Source organism: Pan paniscus, chromosome 18 (assembly GCF_029289425.2).
Source record: "Pan paniscus chromosome 18, NHGRI_mPanPan1-v2.0_pri, whole genome shotgun sequence".
Classification (NCBI taxonomy): domain Eukaryota; kingdom Metazoa; phylum Chordata; class Mammalia; order Primates; family Hominidae; genus Pan; species Pan paniscus.
Genome location: NC_073267.2, coordinates 3,656,265 through 3,677,604, shown reverse-complemented (window position 1 = coordinate 3,677,604; position 21,340 = coordinate 3,656,265). Strand labels below are relative to the sequence as shown.

The 21,340-nt window shown below is 54.0% G+C and overlaps 1 protein-coding gene across 4 annotated transcripts; it reads right to left on the bottom strand.

Moving 5' to 3' along the window:
• Positions 1 to 12,676: 12,676 nt before the first annotated feature.
• On the bottom strand, positions 12,677 to 20,564 carry ZNF205 (zinc finger protein 205). 4 transcript variants are annotated; one of them, XM_008968055.5, is made up of 7 exons: positions 20,497 to 20,564; positions 19,692 to 19,762; positions 17,610 to 17,823; positions 17,258 to 17,349; positions 16,631 to 16,751; positions 14,180 to 14,290; positions 12,677 to 13,939 (listed from the first exon to the last, which is right to left on the bottom strand). In XM_008968055.5, the coding sequence occupies exons 2-7, from the start codon at positions 19,746 to 19,748 to the stop codon at positions 12,870 to 12,872; spliced, it is 1,665 nt and encodes a 554-aa protein (XP_008966303.4). In that variant the 5' UTR covers positions 19,749 to 19,762; positions 20,497 to 20,564; the 3' UTR covers positions 12,677 to 12,869. The 4 variants fall into 4 exon arrangements, with proteins under 4 accessions (XP_008966303.4, XP_063454363.1, XP_063454362.1 ...); XM_063598293.1 differs by having other exon boundaries at positions 17,676 to 17,823; XM_063598292.1 differs by lacking the exon at positions 20,497 to 20,564 and having other exon boundaries at positions 19,692 to 19,830.
• Positions 20,565 to 21,340: the final 776 nt, after the last annotated feature.

Genomic DNA, 21,340 nt, shown 5'->3' with positions numbered 1-21,340 from the left:
TTTTTTGGTTCAGTGGTGCAATTTCATGGCTCACTGCAACCTCCACCTCCCAGGTTCAAGCGATCCTCCCATCTCAGCCTCCCTAGTAGCTGGGATTACAGGTGCACGCCGCCACACCAGGCTAATTTTTGTATTTTTAGTAGAGATGGGGGTTTCACCAGGTTAGCCAGGCTGGGCTTGAACTCCTGACCTCAAGGGATCCGCCTGCCTCAGCTTTCCAAAGTGCTGGGATTACAGGTGAGAACCACTGCACCCATCCTATTAAACTTTTAAATCTTGATAGTTACCATGTATAGAGTGTTTATATGCCAGGCATTGAGCTAAGTCTTTTACGTCTCGCGCTCATTCTGTGCAACAGCCCAATGGGAGAAATTCCATGAATATAGTTACCATTTCCTTGATTTCTAGAGAAGCTGGATATGTTTTCTTTTTTTCCAGTATTATTTCTATTTATCCTTTTGTGAATTGTCTGTTGTTATTTTCATTGGAATATTCTCTTTTTTTGACAGAGTCTCACTCTGTTGCCCAGGCTGGAGTGCAATGGCACGATCTCGGCTCATTGCAAACCTCTGCCTCCTGGGTTCAAGCAATTCTCCTGCCTCAGCCTCCCAAGTAGCTGGGATTACAGGCACCCGCCACCACGCCCAGCTGATTTTTTGTATTTTTAGTAGAGACGGGGTTTTGCCATGTTGGCCAGGCTGGTCTCGAACTCCTGACCTCAGGTGATCCACCCATTTTGGCCTCCCAAAGTACTGGGATTACAGGCGTGAGCACCCGTGCCCGGCCACACCATTATTTTGAAGAGAAAATTTGATAAAAATAATTGGTCAGTTGTAAAAATGGTTAACTACCCAACTGGTAAGAGAGATTTCTAAGAGTTACAGAATAGCAACTGCAAGAAGGAACTTGTGCCCTTAGGACTGAGGAAGTAAAAAGGAAGGAAACTTGGAAACACGGAAGAGCCCTTCCCCTTTCAATTCAAGGTGGAGACTGGACCTCAGAAGAGGGAGTGGGTGCCCCGAGAACTCACAGCTAGTGGACAGCGGAAAGGGCAGGAGCCGGACCAAGGTGAGGACAGCGGAACTGAAGGCCGCTGGTTACCTCTCCTGCCCTCTGCTGGCCACAGTGGAGAAGACAGCCCCTCCCTCCTGCTCTGACCTGACAGTGTTCATCCATCGCCCTGTATTAGCGAAGAACAACATCAAGCTGGCTAGCAAGGAACTGTATACAGGGTCCAGCTGGGTATCACACTGGATCTCACCCAAAGCTGAGATGTGATCCAGCTCAGTATCACAAAGCAGAACGAAAAGGATGTGTTTGGGCTGAGAGGCCATACATTGGTAAGTGGCACATGAACTGTATTTTCTATTGAGCATTGCTGGTATATGGCAAATTTGCATAAAATTATATTGAAATTGACTACCGGATTGCACTTTCTTGTTCCTTCTGATAATTTTTCACGTGTTCTTTTTCTTTCTTTCTTTAGATGGAGTCTCGCTCTGTCGCCCAGGCTGGAGTCCAGTGGCGCGATCTCGGTTTACTGCAAGCTCCGCCTCCCGAGTTCATGCCATTCTCCTGCCTCAGCCTCCTGAGTAGCTGGGACTACAGGCGCCCGCCACCACGCCTGGCTAATTTTTTTTTTTTTTTTTGAAATGGAGTCTTGCTCTGTTGCCCAGGCTGGAGTGCAGTGGCGCGATCTCAGCTCACTGCAAACTCCGCCTCCCGAGTTCATGCCATTCTCTTGCCTCAGCCTCCCGAGTAGCTGGGACTACAGGAGCCCACCACCATGCCCGGCTAATTTTTTGTATTTTTAGTAGAGACGGGGTTTCACCATGTTAGCCAGCATGGTCTCCATCTCCTGACCTCGTGATCCACCTGCCTCGGCGTCTTTTTTATATTTTTAGTAGAGATTTCACTGTGTTAACCAGGATGGCCTCGCTCTCCTGACCTCATGATCTGCCCGCTTCAGCCTCCCAAAGTGCTGGGATTACAGGCGTGAGCCACCGCGCCCGGTTATTTATTTATTTATTTATTTATTTATTTATTTATTTTTTGAGACCGAGTCTTGCTCTGTAGCCCAGGCTGGAGTGCAGTGGCGCCATCTTGGCCCACTGCAACCTCCACCTCCCACATTGAAGCAGTTCTCCTGCCTCAGCCTCCCAAGTAACTGGGATTACAGGAGCACACCACCACATCTGGCTAATTTTTTGTATTTTTAGTAGAGATGGCGTTTCACCATGTTCGCTAGGCTGGTCTGAAACTCCTGACCTCATGATCCACCCGCCTTGGCCTCCCAAAGTGCTGGGATTACAGGCAATTCTGCTGCCTCAGCCTCCCAAGTAGCTGTGATTACAGGTGTGTGCCACCATGCCCGGCTAATTTTTGTATTTTTAGTAGAGACGAGGTTTCGCCATGTTGCCCAAGCTGGTCTCAAACTCCTGACCTCAAGTGATCTACTCGCCTTGGTCTCCTAAAGTGTTAAGATTACAGGCATGAGCCATCGGGACCGGCCCACTGTTTTTTCTCGCTAGAAAATACAGTCTAAAGCGGCCAGGTGCGGTGGCTCACGCCTGTAATCCCAGCACTTTGGGAGGCAGAGGTGGGCAGATCACGAGGTCAGGAGATCGAGACCATCCTGGCTAACACGGTGAAACCCCAGCTCTACTAAAAATACAAAAAAAAAGCCAGACGTGGTGGCAGGCACCTTGTCCCAGCTACTCGGCAGGCTGAGGCAGGAGAATGGCGTGAACCCAGGATGCGGAGGTTGCAGTGAGCTGAGATCACGCCACTGCACTCCAGCCTGGATGACAGAGCAATACTCCGTCTCAAAAAAAAAAAAAAAAAAAAAGAAAATATAGTCTATAAATAATGAAGAAAGTAAAGTGAACCTGGGAGGTGGAGGTTATAGTGAGCTGAGATCATGCCACTGCACTTCAGCCTGGGCAGCAGCAAGACTCCGTCTCAAAAAAAAGAAAAAAAAAAAGAAATATGCGAGCTGCTAAGCTAGGCAGTTCTGGCTCAAGATCTCTCATGATACTGCAGACACCACACCAACGAGGACCCCAGTCCTCTGGCACTGGAGGACCCACTTAGAAGGCGGATGACTCACATGGCTCAGTTCCTCCCCACATAGGCCTCCCTATAGGACTGCTTGAGTGTCCCATTTACCAAATGATCTAAATATGTTCCGGTTTTGATTGGCTGCTCTGCAATGTGGGCCGTTATCTAGCTGATTCGGTGGGGCTTGAAGTGTCAGTTCCTGCTGCAGGGATGTTATATGGAACCTTTGGCAGGCCGCTACAGACGAATCATAATATAAACCTGTGCTAGTTATTGATTACGTCCCAGCTCCTGCGTTGCCTGCTCTGTGAAATGGTTCTGGCCCTTTAGTTTTTCCTTTACCAGCTGGCATGATCTTAAGCTTTGTCAGTAGAGGGCGCTGGAGAGACATTGCAGGAGACTGGAGTTTCCCTTCCTGCTTCTGGTGTGTTCTCTCTAGGCTCCGGCATGACGGGTGACTTCTTCCGCGTCTGGCTTCTGCAGCACACAGGGCTTCGCCAGCACCCAGCTCCTGCAGCATGGGCAGCTCCTGTGACAACAGGCGCCCACAGCCTGCAAAGCGTCTCCAGTGCCGCCGCCTCAGTGAACCGCAACCAGCGGCACCTAGCAGCTTTCTCCGCCACCCTCTTCAGGTAGTTCTGTAGCAGCGCGTTTCTCATGAGACACTTCCCTGTGAGCAGCTTTTTCTACCCTTGAGGATGGATTTCCAGCAAATTCTGCCCATGTGGTACCACAGCCACTTCTCTGCCATTCAGTGAAACTGCCGTTGTGCCCTCTTCAAGGTCTGGATCTAAGCCCAGGGACCAGGAAACCTCTTGCTTGAGTGCTGGAACTCAGGCCAGAAGGTATGGCTGCTGCTATGTGCTGTGACCAGAGAATCAGAGTTCTCTTTACTTCTTACCAGCCAACCTCTTGAAAATGCCTTTTTGTTTTTTGTTTTTTTTGAGACGGAGTCTCGCTGTGTTGCCCAGGCTGTAGTGCAGTGGCTCACTGCAACCTCCGCCTCCTGAGTTCAAGTGATTCCCCTGCCTCAGCCTCACGAGTAGGTGGGATTACAGGCATGTGCCACCACGCCCAGCTAATTTTATATTTTTCGTAGTGACGGGGTTTCTCCATGTTGGTCAGGTTGGTCTCAAACTCTCGACCTCAGGTGATCCACCTGTCTCAGCCTCCCAAAGTGCTGGGATTACAGACGTTAGCTACAGCGCCCAGTCTAAGCCCTTTATAGTTTAATTCTATATATTAAATTTTCCCAGTTCAAATTACTGTGTGCTTCCCTTCTCCTGATTGGACCTTGCTTGATACAAAATTAGTACAAGGAGTGGTCTGAAGAGATAGATGCACAAAGAAGGGATATGGGGACGGATTTGGGTATTTGGGCTTGAGTGCAGACTGAGCTCCTTGACAATGAGAAATAGGATATGTATTAGTAAGGGTTCTCCAGAAACAGAATAACAGAATCTATATATACATGTGTATGTGTGTGTATATAGAGAGAGAGAGCTTTTATGTGTGTGTATATATATATATATATATATATATATATATACACACACACACACACTAAGGTATTGCCTCACATGATTATGGCAGTCGAGAAGCCCCACAATCTGCTGTCTGCAAGCTGGAGACCCAAGGTCAGTGGTGCAGCATTTTTTTTTCAGATGGGGTCTCCCTCTGTTGCCCAGGCTGGACTGCAGTGGCACAATCACAGCTCACTGCAGCCTTGACTTCCCCAGCTCAAGCAATCTTCCCATCTCAGCCTCCTGAACAGCTGGGACTACAGGTGGACACCACCATACCCAGCTAATTTGTTCTATATATATATTTTTATATAGAGATGGCCTCTCCCTGTATGGCCTAGGCTGATCTCGAACTCCCCTGGGCTCAAGCTATCCGCCTGCCTCTGCCTCCTAACAGTTTTGTAATTTTAAGGCGTGAGAGCCAAAGGCCAATGGTGTAGATTCCAATTCAAGACTCAAGGCCTGAGAATCAGGAGCACAAGACCAGGAGATCAACGTCCCAGTACCCAGGTCTCAAGTACTCAGGCACAGAGAGAATTCAGCCTTCCTCTGCCTTGCTGTTCTGTTTAATTCCATACCGGATGGATGATGCCCACCCGTGGTGAGGGCTGTCTGCTTTACTCACTCAGCCAATTCAAACGTTAATCTCTTCTTGAGAAGCCCTCACAGACACACCCAGAAAGAATGTTTAAGCAGCTGTCTGGGCATGCCTTGGCCCAGTATAGCTTAACATGAAATTAACCATCACAGGACGCTGGTTATCCACGGCTTGCAGTGATAGCACAATTAATCAAGCAGCCACCTGCAGGTGATGATGAAGTGCCAATGAAAGCATGTACCTGGTGGGAACAAGTAGCTGCTGCACTCAGCCATTATGGTGTCCACAGATGTATAATGATGATTATACAACCATGGTATGGGATACATTATTTTTAGTGCACTTGAGCATTTACAGTGAGAAAATGACAAGCCCAAGTCCCTTAGCTCAGTTCAAGACATGGTCTGAGAACCTGAGAACTTCTGTGATAGCTTAGAAGCAGCTCTTATAGCCACAATACTGTCACTGAAAATCAAACACAAAACTTAACTGTAGAGTCGCTGAATAATAATGACAGCTAAATTCCCAGGCCCAACAAATCTCTCACGTGAAGGTTACTGCGCTGATTGGTAAAGAAGGTGATCCTGGCCAGGCACAGTGGTGCAGTCCTGTAATCCCAGTTACTCGGGAGGCTGAGGCAGGAGAATCGCTTGAACCTGGGAGGTGAGGTTGCAGGGGGCCGAGATGGCGCCACTGCACTTCCAGACTGGGCGACAGAGCGAGACTCTATCAAAAAAACAAAACAAAACAAAAAAACAGAAGGTGATCCTGAAATTCAAAGTGGGGATATATGTTTGGACCCAGATGAAATTGACAGTCTTGATTCCTTAGGTCACTCTGAGCCTCCTTTACCAGTAGAAGTAGTTTGCCCCCAGTATCTGAATAGAATAGCCTTTCTCTGCTTGAAAACCTTAGGATAACCTTCCCAGGGGCAGAAGACCTAAAAGGGGATGTCCATTCTCCTGAAAACCCACCACAATTGCGCTGCATTGTCAGTAAACTCATAACAACTAGGGTCAAATCTCAACACAATCTATATATGTGTGTGTGTGGAGAGAGACGCTGCACAAGCGTGTGCAAGAGACAGAGAGAGAGGGGAAAGATACACGTTATGATCCAGGAGGAAATAGCTTATACACTAAAATAATTCACTTTGCTGATATAAACTAGCAGAAACCTGGGGGAACAGATGCAAGAGTAGATTCTAAGGATAGCATACCAAAGTGGACAGAATATAAAAAGAGATGAGATTAGACCGGGTGCAGTAGCTCATGCCTGTAGTCCCAGCACTTTAGGAGGCAGAGGCCGGAGGATCATCACTTGAGCCCAGGAGTTTGTTATCAGTTTGGGCAACATAGTTGAAACATAAAATACAAAAATTAGCGGGGCGTTGTGGTGAGCACCTATAGTCCCACCTACTCAGAAAGCTGAGGTGGGAGGGTCGCTTGAGCCTGAGAGGTCAAGGCTGCAGTGAACTGTGATCATGCCACTGCACTTCAGCCTGCGTGACAGAACAAGACTCTGTCACACACACACACACACACACACACACACACACACACACAATGAGAGATCAAATTCAATGATACAGGTGCATTTAGTAGACTTCAAATTTAATGTTAGCATGTGTGGCTGTTGGTGGCTTTTTAGCAGTTTACTCCATTGGTTGGCTGAAATTTGGACTCATTGGTGGCCTTCAGTTAACAAGGTTGAGATGGCTAAAGTGGCATGACAGGAAAGAAGGAAACCAAAGGCTCCTTTTCCTTAGGGAGATGGAAATGTTGAGTGGCCTTATCATGCATGACCTGTGTACCCACCCCATCCCCAGCTATCTTTTACCAGTAGACACTGGCTTCACTAAGTCTCTGAGAAAGGCATTAATGACAGGATCACCTGAATCCTTGAAAAGCTCTGTGGTTGCTCTGTGAGATCTGTGTTCATCTCCATGACTAGCCTAGGGCTTTGTTAGTTGAGAACATAAAAATTGCTGTCTTAAGTTACTGAGGTGCAGGCCATTCATTGAGTGCTGCCTTTACACCAGGCAGGAAGCCCGCCTGACCCCACGTCTCAGGCTGCCAGAGGAGCGTGCGATGAGGAAGGCTGGACTGTCTTCACAGGACACCAGAGAGAAGCCTCAAGCCACTGCCCCCTGACAAGTCTCAGCTCTCCAGCCTGTCTCCTCACTCCCCTCCCCTCCACATGGGGGGGTTGGGGTGGGGGCGGGGAAGGTTCGGGGCAGGGGTCATTTCAGCTACTGGGCACCAGTCTCCTCCTCATGTTTATCCTGTTCCCTTTGCTTGAAAGGTTCGTACTCCAGATCCTTGTAAAACCGCTTCTCACCCTTTGAGTCTCAGCTTAAATGTCCCCTCCTTGGAGGGGTCTTCCCTGACAATGAAGCTCCGACCGTCCTCTCCTGTTTTACCCAGTTCATTTCTTTCTGGCATTTGTAACTACTTGAAGTTAAAGTGTGTGCCATGTATGTGTCTGTCAGTTTCCCCCACCACACTGGAACCCCATGAGGGCAAGGGTCTTGTCTGGAATCTTCCTCACTTACAACTCAACATTTAGCAAAGGACCTTTGCTAAATTAACAGGCATTCATTTTGTATTTGAAAAATGAACGAGTGAGGCCGGGCGTGGTGGCTCACACCTGCAATCCCGGCACTTTGGGAGACCGAGGCGGGCTTGAGGTCAGGAGTTCGAGACCGGCCTGGCCAACATGGTGAAACCCCATTAAAAATACAAAAATTGGCTGGGCGTGGTGGCTCACGCCTGTAATCCCAACACTTTGGGAGGCTGAAGCGGGCGGATCAGGAGGTTAGGAGTTCAAGACCAGCCTGACCAACATAGTGAAACCCCATCTCTACTAAAAATACAAAAATTAGCCGGGCATGATGGCAGGCGCCTGTAATCCCAGCTACTCGGGAGGCTGAGGCGGAAGAATCGCTTGAACCGGGAGGTGGAGATTGCCGTGAGCCGAGATCACGCCACTACACTCCAGCCTGGGCAATAGAGCACGAATCCATCTCCGAAAAACAAACAAACAACAAAACGAATGTGTGAGGAACGCAGCAAAGCCCCTACAGTTAACGTTTGCCGCCCTCTGCCCCTCAGGCACTCCAGAGCCGCGAGCCGCCTCGCACAGCCCGCGCGTTTCTTCTGCTCCCCCGGAAGAGGGCACGGTCTCCTTCCTGGCCGCTCTCTGCCGGCCGTACCGCACGACAGCTGGCAGCACCGTCAGCCACTGCTCGGGAGCTCGGAAGATGCTCTAGCTCCGCGGCAAGTGCAGCGAACCCACCCAACCCTGGTGCAGGAGCCATTGCAGCAAATTGACGGGGAGTCCTCTGGGCCGGACGTGGCCCTGGCCCTGCGCCGTATGCTCTCTAGGACTGCAGGAGGCTCGGCATCTCGGTGATAGACCCAGGAAGTCAGTGGCTGGGCGGGGCGGGCTGTGAGGACTGAGGTCTGCAGCGAAGGTCCAGCCCCGTGGTCTTCGCTTCGTTCGGCAACGAACGCCCAGCGAAGGGTAAGACGAAATGCTTCAAAGACAGGATCCTGGAGCAGTTGCCGGGGCAACCGTGCGGCTTGGGGCGTGGCGGTGAGGGGAAAAGGGCCGGGCACAAACTTCAGCCGTGATTGGCTGGTTCTGCTGGAGCCGCCTTTCTCCCCGCCCCGATGCCTGATTGGCTAAGGGCAGGGGGGCGTGGCCTCCTGGATTCAGTCATGCCGGCGACGGGGCCGCAGAGCGAGAGGCTGGGTCCATGGGACCCTGCAGGCTCTGGGCTTCGCTACACGGCCGGGCCCGGGAACTGGGAGACGGTGTCCTAGGCTAGGACGGCGCTGAGGCCGACGCCCCCGGCCCAGAGGGGCAGCGCCGACAGCCGATCCCTGAGCGCTTGCAACAGGAACCTGGGGCGGCAGGGAAGCAGGTGGGAAGCCAGGATGCATACATCCTGCCTCTCCGCCTCCGCCCTCACCGTGCTCCTGACACCGCGTCAGTGATGATCTGGTGGAGTTCTCCAGTGGCCGAGAAGCCCCGAGGAAGCCAGGGAAACCACTGAACCTCCTCATCCTCTACCCAGGGAGACACCAAGACCCTTACCTGGCTTCTTCCCTCCAGCCTCCTACCTCTCAGTGACGCCCATCACCTACCAAACTATGAGCACCCTTAAGCCTGGCGTTCCAGGTCCTTCCCTGGCACAGCCCCTACTCCTCCCTGTCTTACTTGTGCTTGTCGAATATTTCCCAAACTGCCAAGTTCCACTCTTAAGATACTCTTGCCAGATCTATCCCACAGTGGGGCCTCCGGAGGGATCCCTAGAGGGAGAAGTGGGCCAGCCATAGGGAATGGCCATCTGCAGGCACCCTCCACGGGGCCCTTGGAACCCGTGCTCCTGCACTCTGCCACGAAAGGGGAAACGTTTCACCAGGAAACTGTGTGCTGTCTGGGCTCCCTGGAGGCCAGAGTGAAGTTTTTAAATGACTCCCTAGATCACTCAACGGTTTTTTTTTTTTTTTTTTTTTTTTTGGAGACAGGGTCTTGCTCTGTTGCCCAGGCTGGAGGGCAGTGGTGCGATCACAGTTCGCTGCAGCCTCAACCTCCCAGGCTCAGGCGATCCTCCCACCCTAGCCTCCCAAGTAGCTGGTACTACAGGCACGCACCACCATGCTTGGCTAATTTTTTTTAACTATTTAGAGACGAGGGTCTTGCTGTGTTGCCCAAGCTGGTCTCAAATTCCTGACTTCAAGCCATCCTCCTGCCTCAGCCTCCCTAAGTGCTCAGATCATAGGTGTAAGCCACCACACCAAGCCTCGACAGACCTCTGAATCACTCAGGTCCTGACATCTGGTCCCTGGCACGCTGGCCACGGAGCCTAAGGAACTGAAATTAAAGCAAGCAGCACTCACTGTGCAAGTGAGTACTCTGCTCAGCTCTCTTGCCAAGTGATGACGGCTTCCAGGGTCATTTTAGAAACTCTCCCACCTCTGTCTCTCTCCTTACTTAGAAAATGAGCTCTTTTGAGAGCAACCCTGCTTTACAAATGAGTCTCCCTCACCCCCTCACACTGAACCAAGCAGAGCAATCCTATTTCTGGCTGAGTGATTGGAACCATGAAGACAAACTGAAGGGAGGAAACAGCTTTTTTTCTGGCCTTAGAAATAATCATTTAATTCAACCAATCCTGCCAGCATCCTTAGCCTAGATTCCAGAGACCTCCTAGATACCATCAAGTCCTGCCTGGGCTTCCACTAGTGAGCAGCTCCCTGGTGTCCAGTTGATTACATCCCACCCCACCCACATCTCTAGCTGAGTCTAACATTCCTGAAGGTCAGGTCTATTGTCCTACTCTCTCTCTCTCTTTTTTTTTTTTTTTTTTTTTTTTTTTTTTGAGACAGAGTCTTGCTCTATCATTCAGGCTGGAGTGCAGTGGCAAGATCTCAGCTCACTGTGACCTCCACCTCCCGGCTTCAAGCAATTCTCCTGCCTCAGCGTCCCAAGTCGCTGGAACTACAGGCGCCTGCCACCATGCCCAGCTAATTTTTGTACTTTTAGTAGAGACAGGGTTTCACCATGTTGGCCAGGCTGGTCTTAAACTCCTGGCCTCAAGTGATCCACCCACCTAGGCTTCCCAAAGTGCTGAGATTACAGGTGTGAGTCGCTGGCCTTGTCCTCCTCTTTTTAGATAGCCCTGCATGGGGCCTAGTAGTGTACACCAGTAGTCCCAGCTACTTGGGAAGCTGAGGTGAGTGGATCACTTGAGCCCAGGAGTTCCAGACCAGCCTGGGCAACATAGCAAGACCCCATCTCTATTTTTAAAAAGACCAAAAAAAAAAACAAAACCAAAAAAAAACCTGGGCTAACAATGCACACTTACATTGTTGTAGAGAGCTGTATCTACAGTGCTTGGCCCTGTACCTGGAAGAGCAGCTGCTTGACAACTGGCAGCTATGATTACTCTTCTCAGTCTACTGTCCTCGGCAAGCCACTCTTTTCCTTAGGATCTGGGAGACAACCAGGGCTGTGGCCACCCTGGTGGCCCCATAATCCACAAAGACAGGTGGGGTCTCAAGGGCCTTCTTGGTGCAGACATCCTCGTGGTCAGTTGGTGTCAGAGCTGAAAGTTATCTCGGGAGCTGGGCCACAAATATGGGATGATAGGCAGGATGAGCCCATTCCCACCCAGGGAAAAAGCAGAGAATGGGAGTTGGGAGCTACAGAGGTTAAAACCAGGGAAAGAGGTCAGGCACGGTGGCTCACGCCTGTAATCCCAGCACTTTGGGAACCCGAAGTGGGCGGATCACCTGAGGTCAGGAGTTCAATACCAGCCTGGCCAACATGGTGAAACCCTGTCTCCACTAAAAATACAAAAAATTAGCCAGGCATGTGGCACACGCCTGTAGTCCCAGCTACCCGGGACACTGAGGCAGGAAAATCGCTGGGACCCAGGAGCCGGAGGTTGCAGTAAGCCAAGATCGCACCTGTGCGCTCCAGCCTGGGCAACAGAGCAAGACTCTGCCTCAAAAAACAAAACAAAAAACAAACAAAAACAGGGGGCCGGGCTCAGTGGCTCAGGTGTGTAATCCCAGCACTTTGAGAGGCCGAGGTGGGTGGATCACAAGGTCAGGAGATCAACACCATCCTGGCTAACATGGTGAAACCCTGTCTCTACTAAAAATACAAAAATTAGCCAGGCATGGTGGCGTGCGCCTGTAGTCCCAGCTACTCAGGAGGCTGAGGCAGCAGAATCACTTGAACCCAGGAGGTGGAGGCTGCCGTGAGTGGAGATCGGGCCACTGCACTCCAGCCTGGGCAACAGAGCAAGACTCTGTCGCAAAAACAAAAACAAAAACAAACGCCAGTGGAAAGACCAGGAGTAAATCAAAGCTCAGAGCCAGGCAGGGGTGAGCAGGGCGAATTATATAGGACATATACCAGGAGGCCAAGGAGGTGAGACATAGCAGAGGCAGGTGACAGCAGCTGCAGCATGGGCCAAGAAGGAAAGTGGCCCCTGGTGAGTGAGGAGCCCTCGCAGGACCACAGGCAGGCCATGGTGGGAGCAAACGGCAAAGGCCAGTCACAAAACTCAGCCACTGATGCCTGAGTGGGTGATGGGGCAGGCAGGAATTTCCGGACCAGTTCTGCCTGCTCCTGGCTTCCAAAGAGAAGAGCCGAGGGAGAGTGCGGGCTCAGTAAGCAGTGCCCTTGGGACAAGTGGCGTCAGCAGCAGACGGCCGGCAAGGGGTCCCCAGGTCCAGGAGCGGCTGACTGGCTTCAGCCCTGGAAACCTCTCTGTACTTGAAGCCTTTGCTTGCCAATGTGTGCAACGCTTTGGAATGGGCCTTTGGCAAAAGGGACCCCAACCCTGGTGGAGACCCAAGCCAAGAGTGGTGATGCGGGGATGCCTCAGTGAGGACAGGGGATTAGCCCAGGAGCTCCGCCACGCTCGGGGAATCAGCGCCAGGGCACCAGGAGACAAAGCTGTGTAGGCGGGCGCTTCAAGTCCAAGGCCTTTAATTCGCAGAGTGCCTGCCCTTTCTCGCCCTCGCCCTCCCCCATCGCCATGCCTCACCCCATGCCCTCACCGCCCCAGCTCCCTTCCCGAGCCCCTCTCTCCTCCCTCGGAGCCTTGACTCCAGTGGGGCTGTTCCCAGTGGCCCTGGGCGCCCCGCTCCCCCTCTCCTGGCCTCCTAGGTGGGAGCGGGTGGGGGTGTGGCCAGAGCCCCCGCAGCCGCCGCCCCCAGCATCAGCATGGCCAGGGCCTTGGGCCCGGTGGTGTGGATCTTCTCGTGCCGGTGCAGGTTGGAGCGCCGGCTGAAGCTCTTGCCGCACAGCGGGCAGGCGTAGGGCCGCACGCCACGGTGGGTGCGCTGGTGCGCGGTGAGGTGCGAGCTGTGGCTGAAGCTCTTGCCGCAGTCGAGGCAGTGGTAGGGCTTCTCGCCCGTGTGTGTGCGGTTGTGCGCGATGAGGTTGGAACGCTGGCTGAAGCACTTGCCGCACTCGGGGCACGGGTAGGGCTTCACCCCAGTGTGGGTGCGCTGGTGGGTGACTAGCGCCGAGCTCTGCGTGAAGCACTTGGCGCAGATGGGGCACTTGTGCGGCTTGGCGCCCGTGTGGGTGCCCTGGTGGGTGACCAAGTCCGAGCGGCGGGTGAAGCGCTTGGCGCAGCGGTCGCACACGTAGGGCTTCTCTCCGGTGTGGATGCGCTGGTGCTGAATCAGCGTGGAGTGGTGGCTGAAGCTCTTCCGGCAGGCGGGGCAGGTGTAGGGCTTCTCGCCCGTGTGGATGATCTGGTGCTGGATGAGGTGCGAGCTGCGGCCGAAGCGCTTCCCGCAGTCAGTGCAGGCGTAGGGCTTCTCGCCCGTGTGCGTGCGCCGGTGCGTCACCAGGTGCGAGTGCCAGCTGAAGCCCTTGCCGCACTGCTCGCACCGGTAGCTCTTCCTGCCCACCTCACTGTCAGGGGCCAGGCCCTCCTCGCCACTCTCCAGGGCGCCCTTCTCCTCCTCGTTGGGCTTCTCCGGGACGCGGCACTCCTGGGGCTCCGTGGGACTGGGGTCTGGCGGAGCTGCATCCGGAGTGCGATCTGGGTCAGCCGGCTGCCCGGAGTCTTTGGCCGGCCCTGAGCTCCGGCCGCAGGCTGCTTCCTGCGCGCACTGCGGGACGCCCCACTGGACTCTCCCTGCCCTGGTTCTGAAGGGCTTCACATTCCCAAGGGCTGCCACGGATGAAGTCTGCACCCTCTGCCCCACCTCGACGGCTCCTGGAAAAAGAAAGTCGTTTCCAGCTAGGGACGAGCTTCCCTAAGGACCCCAGGAGGGTGGAGAAGGCAGAACTAAGGGTGGGGGCTGGATTCTCAGAGACCAGAAAGCGCAAGGGCCCCCCTGGGCGCAAACCGCCCAGGAGGGGGTCTGGTGGCCCTGCCCCACTCCCACAGACAACAGCCAGAAGGCCTGCGTCTGCGCCCCACTCCCGCAGACAAAGGCGCGCGCCCGTCCCTCACCTGTGCACGCGCCTCTCCACTCCTTCTCATCTCCTGCCTGCCGGCTGGAGCCCGAGGCCTCACCCTTGCCGTGCGCTTGAGGGGCCCAGAAAGGCCTGCTGAAGGGAAAGCCTGCCCAGAAAGAGATGCTGTGCTGTCACAGGCCTTCTGGCGCTGCCCAGCTGCAGACAGCATCTCCCCAAAACTGATGGGCCCAAGTAGGGGGTGAGGCTCTGGAAACAGGGGGTAAAATAAAGCAGTTTCAAGAAGTCCCCCTGGGTCGGGGGTCCGCCCCCTGCCTGGCGGCTGCCAGAGCTGAGTAGGCCTGTCTCCTCTTTCCCTGAAAGAGCAACGGAGTTTAAGGGACAGGAGTGGGCAACACCCTACATCAATGCCCACGGGACGGGTATCCCGCTCCTACACCCACACCTGGAGGGGCGAGGGTAGTGGCCCTCCAAGTGGGAGGACCTGGGACAGGAGGGCCAGGATCTCCAACGACTAAGGTCATCCCATATGTCAAGTCTTGGGGGCGTGTGGCCCCAGGAATTTTGGTCAAGTCAGTAAGAGAGCAGAGGGGGCCCTGGCTTCCACCACCCGTGGGAGGAAAGGAATGTGTTGGACCAACCGGGTGGCTTGAGGCGTCTGCGAGGCCTGCCGTGGTGCTGAAAATGGGTGCTGAGTTCCTTCTGATCCCTCAGGACTTGCCTGGGCTTACTGGCCCAGGCACTGGGGAACCATAAGAGCGGTGAGCACCCTGAGCTAATTAAGGGGTGAGCATCCCTGGTGCCAGCCAGCGGGGCCTTGGGACCACCATGATGCCACCACCTGGAATGCTGAGTCCTGGATTCTGCCTGGACTAGCAAGTGTGCTAGCTGGGTGTTGGCCAGACGCAGTGGCTCATGCCTCCAGCACTTTGGGAGGCCGAGGTGGGCGGATCACGAGGTCAGGAGATCGAGACCATCCTGGCCAACATGGTGAAACCCCATCTCTACTAAAAATACAAAAAAAAAAAAAAAAAAAAAAAAAAAAGCCGGGCATGGTGGTGGTCACCTGTAGCCCCAGCTATTTGGGAGGCTGAAGCAGCAGAATCACTTGAACCCAGGAGGCAGAGGTTGCAGTGAGCTGAGATCACGCCACTACACTCCAGCCTGGGTGACAGAGCAAGACTCCGTCTCAAAAAAAAAAAAAAGCTAAGTGTCAACTGAATTAATGAATACATGAATACTGATTTTTCCGTATGAAAACCAAAGTCTGGAATTGAGGAGTCAAAAGCTCTGGGATGGCTGGGCACAGTGGCTCACGCCTATAATCCCAACACTTTGGGAGGCCAAAGCAGGAGGATGGCTTGAACCCAGGAGCTCAAGACCAACCTGGGAAACATAGCGAGATCCCATTTCTACCAAAAAAAGAAAAAAAGAAAAAAATAGCTGGGCATGGTGGTACCTGTAGCCCCAGCTACTCAGGAGGCTGTGGCAGGAGGATCACTTGAACCCAGGAAGTCGAGGCTGCATGAGTCATGATGGTGCCACTGCACTCCAGCCTGGGTGACAGAGCAAGGCTGTGTTTCAAAAAAAAAAGCTCTGGGACTTAAATACTTAACATCCAAGAAACAAAGGGAACCAAGGCCCCTCGGAGACAAGCACCTGCTCCTCAAAGCAGATGGGACACCCCAGGGTCTGCGGGGCCTGGGGAGTTCAGTTCATGCCATCTCTCTCTAGGGCAAGCAGCCCTTGGGCCCTGAAGCCAAGCTTGCTGCTCAGACACCTCTGAAGTTGGGGCTTGGAGAGGAAGATGGAGCTATAGGAGTGAGCCCTGCGGATGAACCCAGGAAAAGCGGACTTCCTGGGGCAGCGTCCAGTACAGTAGCCGCTAGCCATATGCGGCTATTTAAACTCTCATTTGAGCTGATTAAAACCAAGTAAAATTGGCCAGGCGCGGTGGCTCATGCCTGTAATCCCAGCACTTTGGGAGGCCAAGGCGGGTGGATCACGAGTTCAGGAGATCGAGACCATCCTGGCTAACACGGTGAAACCCCATCTCTACTAAAAATACAAAAAATTAGCCGGGCGTGGTGGTGGGCACCTGTAGTCCCAGCTACTTGGGAGGCTGAGGCAGGAGAATGGCGTGAACCCGGGAGGCGGAGCTTGCAGTGAGCCGAGATTGTGCCACTGCACTCCAGCCTGGGTGACAGAGCGAGCCTCCGTCTCAAAACAAAACAAAACAAAACCAAGTAAAATTAAAAACTCAAGGGCTCTACCCACATTTCAAGTGCTCACTAGCCACACATGGCTTGTGGCTCCTGTCCTAGCACACACAGAACATTTCCATCATTACAGAAGTTTCCATAGAACAGTGCTGTCTCAAGGGACAAGGAGAAGGGTGGGAGGGAGAGGGAGGGAAGGGAGGAAAGAGGAGACGGCAGAGCAGGACCCCTCCCTAACACCGCAGTCCCCCCTCCAGGCGAGTGCTTACCCAGTGACAGCCTGTTTTTCTTCTGCAGGACATCCCTGTAGAAGTTCTGCTGCGTGTGGTCCAGCCGTCCCCACTCCTCCCGGGAGAGGTACAAGGCTACATCCTCGAAAGTCACTGGCATCTGAAACAATGTGAAACATCCACTCTCCAGGACATGATGTGGACACGGTGGAGGGACACCATGGCATGAGATGTGTGGTGAGACCCCGGAGTCCCAACCCACTATCTCGAGTGAGGCCTGCCACTTCCATCTGATGGGGAAGCGGGTGAGCCACCCAAGGCCTTCTGGGGAGTTGAGAAAGAACAAAGACCAAGAGGTATTTTCAGGGACCACAGTTAAGACTTAGGATGTCCATGCAGCCCCCATCCTCAGCTGAGACCTCGGAGGACGGTTCCCAATGGCTCCCAGTGAGAGGCCCTGTGTCTCTAATTCCTGCTGCTTCTCCTCCAGCTTTGGCCCAGGCCTGACCATGGGCCTTGAGCCTGGACAATTCCAGCAACACTAGCAAGAGCCCCAGGCTTCAGGCTTGGCTGCAAGTGGGGCCAGCGGGGTCCTGGCTTTCACACAGAACCAGCAGATGCAGGAAGGGCTGAGTACCATGCAGGGGCCGGGGAAGGGCCACTCACCTGGGACCAGGCAGTGAGGAGCGCTGCAGCCATCTGCCGGTCTCTGGTCCTCCCCTCTCGGGAAAGCACGGGGATCCGGGGGGAGGGGAGGGCTGTGGGAGGAGAGAGGTCCTCACGGTGACCAGCTCATCCTGCTGGACCTGCTGCTACTTCAGCTGCCTCAACCTCTACCCCTGGCCCGACCCAAGGACAGGGTCGGATGGCTCTGACGCTGCCAGGGGGCTGTGGGCCATGGGGCGATAGCGTCCCCTGCTGGCATAGAGACCCTCAGCCCCACCTGGACCTGGGCCAAGCCTCCACCTCCCCACAGCTGCCTCCCTGGGAAAGCGCCTCTTCCCCATCCCTCTCCTACCTCCGCCAGGCAGGAAGAGAGCTTTCTCCTTAGAGCCGTGACTTAGGGGTGCCCAGCCCCATGCACCTTGAGCCCCATCCTCCTGCGATGCCCCCTCGGAGTGTGGCTCTTCGGGCTCCATCTTAATGTGCAGTGACTCCTGAGCGTCCCCTGAAGGTACCGCCTCCCCCAGCTTAGAAGGCATTTCCTGATGAGGATGTCCACGATCTGGAACCTAGAAAGGACAGCCCCATCAGCACCCAGATGAGTGGGAGAGACACCCAGGGCTACATGCCAGGGCGCTCCGGCAGGGTCGGAAACCAACATGCAAGACGCAGCTTGAAGGACTGTCCTTGCTGCCTTCATCCAGCTCACCCCAGCAAGGAGGGGCGGCAAGAGGAGGAATATTCACCAAGCCGCCTCCACAGTGCCGGTGGGCGTGGTGCCCAAGGGCAGCTACCCCTTCTCAGCTCCAGCCTCACACTGACCTCAGCAGTGTAGACTGCTGTCTATTAGTGTATGAAGAAACCAAGTGTAGTGGCTTGAATAGTGTCCTCTAAGAATCCGTGTCCTCCCTGAACCTCAGAACGGGACCTTATTGGGGAAAAGGGTCTTTATACAGGTAAGTTAAAGATCTTGAGATTAAATCATCGTGAATTTAGAGTGAGCCTAAAATCTAACAATGACTTATGTCCTTATAAGAATAGGAGAGGACACAGAGACACAGAGAAGGAAGCAGAGACTGGAGGGATGCCCACACCAAGGACACCAGGAGCCCCCAAGGAGTTGGAAGAGGTAAGGGAGGGTCCTCTTAGTCTAGAGCTTTCAAAAGGAGTGTGACCCTGCTGACACCTAGATTTTGGACTGCAGGCCTCCAGGACTGTGAGAGAGTCAATTCTGGTTGTTTTCAGCCCCGCAGAGAGTGGAAACTTGTTACAGCAGCCACGGGAGACTAACACACCATGGCTGGGGATGAGACAACGCCCCGTGACCACATAGCTCAAAAGCTTTGGGAAAGTCAGGGAGGGCCCTGGTGGGGCCTCATCCACAGCACAGGAACTGGCCGGACTTCTGCCGGGGTCTCACACTCCTTCCTCCACGCCCTGTCTGTGTTTGGGTCTTGAAGGGAAAGAACCTCAAGCCAGGAATCAGGGTGCCTGGGTGCCAGACCCAGCGACACCCCTCCCCAACCAGGCAGCCTTCAGGACGCAGCTGCTCTGCCCCTGCACAGAATGGTCATGAGGTTCACGCAGATAATGATGGAGAAGGAGCTGCCAGCTCAGGAAAGTCCTGGATAAACACAGGGTGGCGCTGGTCATTATTCCCCCCCCGGCCGTGCGCACCAGACAGAAGCCAGTGCCAGCAGAGAATGCCAACATGTGGGGCTCTACTGACATGCCCAAGCTGTTCAAGACACACGGGAAGTGGATGGGAAACTGAACTATGCTAACAATTCTTTGTGCTTCTATGGCATGAAAACCATAGATGATGGCGTCTCATGCCTATTATCCTTAGAGCCTCCCAGTGACCCTGCGAGACAGGTAGGAATGGCAGGCATGTGGTCTGCATTTTACAGATGACACATCTGGTTCCCAGAGGCCAGGGACTGGCCCCTGGCCTGTCGCTGACTCATACTCCTCCAACTCCAAGCCCGGAGACCCAGGTCCCCCACAAATAGTAATTACACACACACACTCAACCACGCACGCACACACACACGGGTAGCAGGTACAGGAAGGAGAAAGGACCGGGAGCTCAGACCCACAGAGATGAGAAGCTGTGATTCCAGGTGGAGAAGCACAGGGAAGGAGAACAGGTTTCCCCGTGTGCTCTGAGCGCTGCTCAGAAAGAAAACCTCACCGATAGGACCCCACCCAGGCCTCTTCCATCTCCTGTGGCCACTGACTAGACAATTCACCAGCAAAGCAAAACTGTTATGCTGTAAATTCCAGACAGAGGGTACTACCCAGCATGCCACCTTCTCTTTGATCTCCCCACCCCAGTGAGTCTAACTCTTCCAGGGGTCCAGACTCTGTGCCTTGAAAATCTCCTCCGCACCAGCCTCTTCTACCGCACACCTCCCTCAGCCAGCCCCATCTGTACCTCCGGGGGTGTCTCCTTGTCCTGGGTGTCCTGGATGCCTCCGCCGTCTGCAGACATTTTCTATTTCAGAGCTAGAAAGAACAGCTGAGTTGTTTCTCCCTCTTTTTGGCCAAGCCCCCTCCAGCTTCTGGCCAGGAGCCTAGAAGAGCAGACAGAAACCAGCCCTCGCTTCCTGGACACCCCCAAAGAGCCCTGAAAATCCCCACGAGTACCAGCGCTCCCTGGTCCCAATCGGAAAGAAAGTCTCCCAGATCCTATCCGATGGTCCCACTCTCTGTGATGTTTTCTGGGTCCTATTTTTGAAAGAATGCTATTTCGTATTGTCCCCTTTATCGCTGAAGCAAGAGCCTCGCATCTCAGTGTAACCGGCTCAGGGAAAGCCGAGGCTAAATTGGAATCGCTATTTCCTGTCATCAGGAGCAGAAAGTTCTGCAGAGATCCTGCAAAACAGGTGCTGGTGGGGCCCCGCCCGTCAAGGCCAGGGTAATCCAGGACCTGCTGTCCCCCGACCCCAGGACATACACCCTGTGTCGCTACCTGACTCCCAGCCCCACCAGGAATTCAGAAATCAACCTGCCCGCTCCCAGCAGCCCCCCTGCAGCTGCAACCACCCGCCCCAGGCCTGGGATGCCCATCCTGCTCTCGGTCCTGGCAGACAATGTCCTTCTCCTTCCCAAACCCGGTCCTGGCCCCCTTCTCTCCTGCCAGCTTGAAGCCTTCCACCTTTGACCCCATCCCCTCCTGCAAGCTGATCATCTGCGCCGGTCTCGGGATCCAGATGCCCTCCCCAGCACCCCCTTCTCACCGGGGTGGGGGCAGAGGGGGCACCTGCGGCAGTGGGGGCCCCCTCCCCCGGAAAGGGAGTCTCCACAGCCTGCACGGGGCGGGCGGGGGAGTTGGGTGGAGACTGGGATTAGGGAAGACAGGAAGTCCCTCCCAGATCCCATTCCCCATGCAGCCGCAGCCCTACAGCGTTCCCGGTTTTGAGGGTTCCGGGTGTGGAGTCTCGAGCCTGGGTTGCACCTGCTCTTGGCCGGGAGGTGACTCCCAGAGCCGCAATGCCAGCTCATGAGGATGGCTTTACCCAGGACGCGTTCATGATGCCAGCAAGGCAGAGCCACCAAAACAGAAAAATGGAAGATGCATTTTGTGGAAAGATTGTGTTATTTGAAATTTCAAAGCGAGCACTGCAGTTGTCCTCACAGGTAGAAAGACGGGCATTTTGCAGGGTGGAGAGGGCAGGACCATTTATTTTAGCACTCGGGGTTTCTGAAGGTTATTGTCTCCTGAGGGACCCTGAATTCATTTAGGGACTCCTAGTCAAGGGCCCTCTGGGTCCCCCCAAGACTGGCACAGAACTCTCTCCCTAAGAGTGAACTTGGGAAACAGGCTGGGAACTCCCCCCAATCCGGATGCCCCACACCTTGGGAAGAAGTTGGTTAATCTGATTCTTCCAGGCCCATTTCAGCTTGGGGATAGAGGGTGTGATCCAGCTATAAATGGGGTTCTAAGTTCTCAAACACGCCTGGCAGCTGCAGATTCTGCCTCTCAGGCACCATTTCCCTTTAGACCCTGAGAAGTAAGGCCTCAAATGGAGAGGACAGAGACTGTGCTTTACTTTCTGGGGGAAGGAACCATTTCTCCTGGGC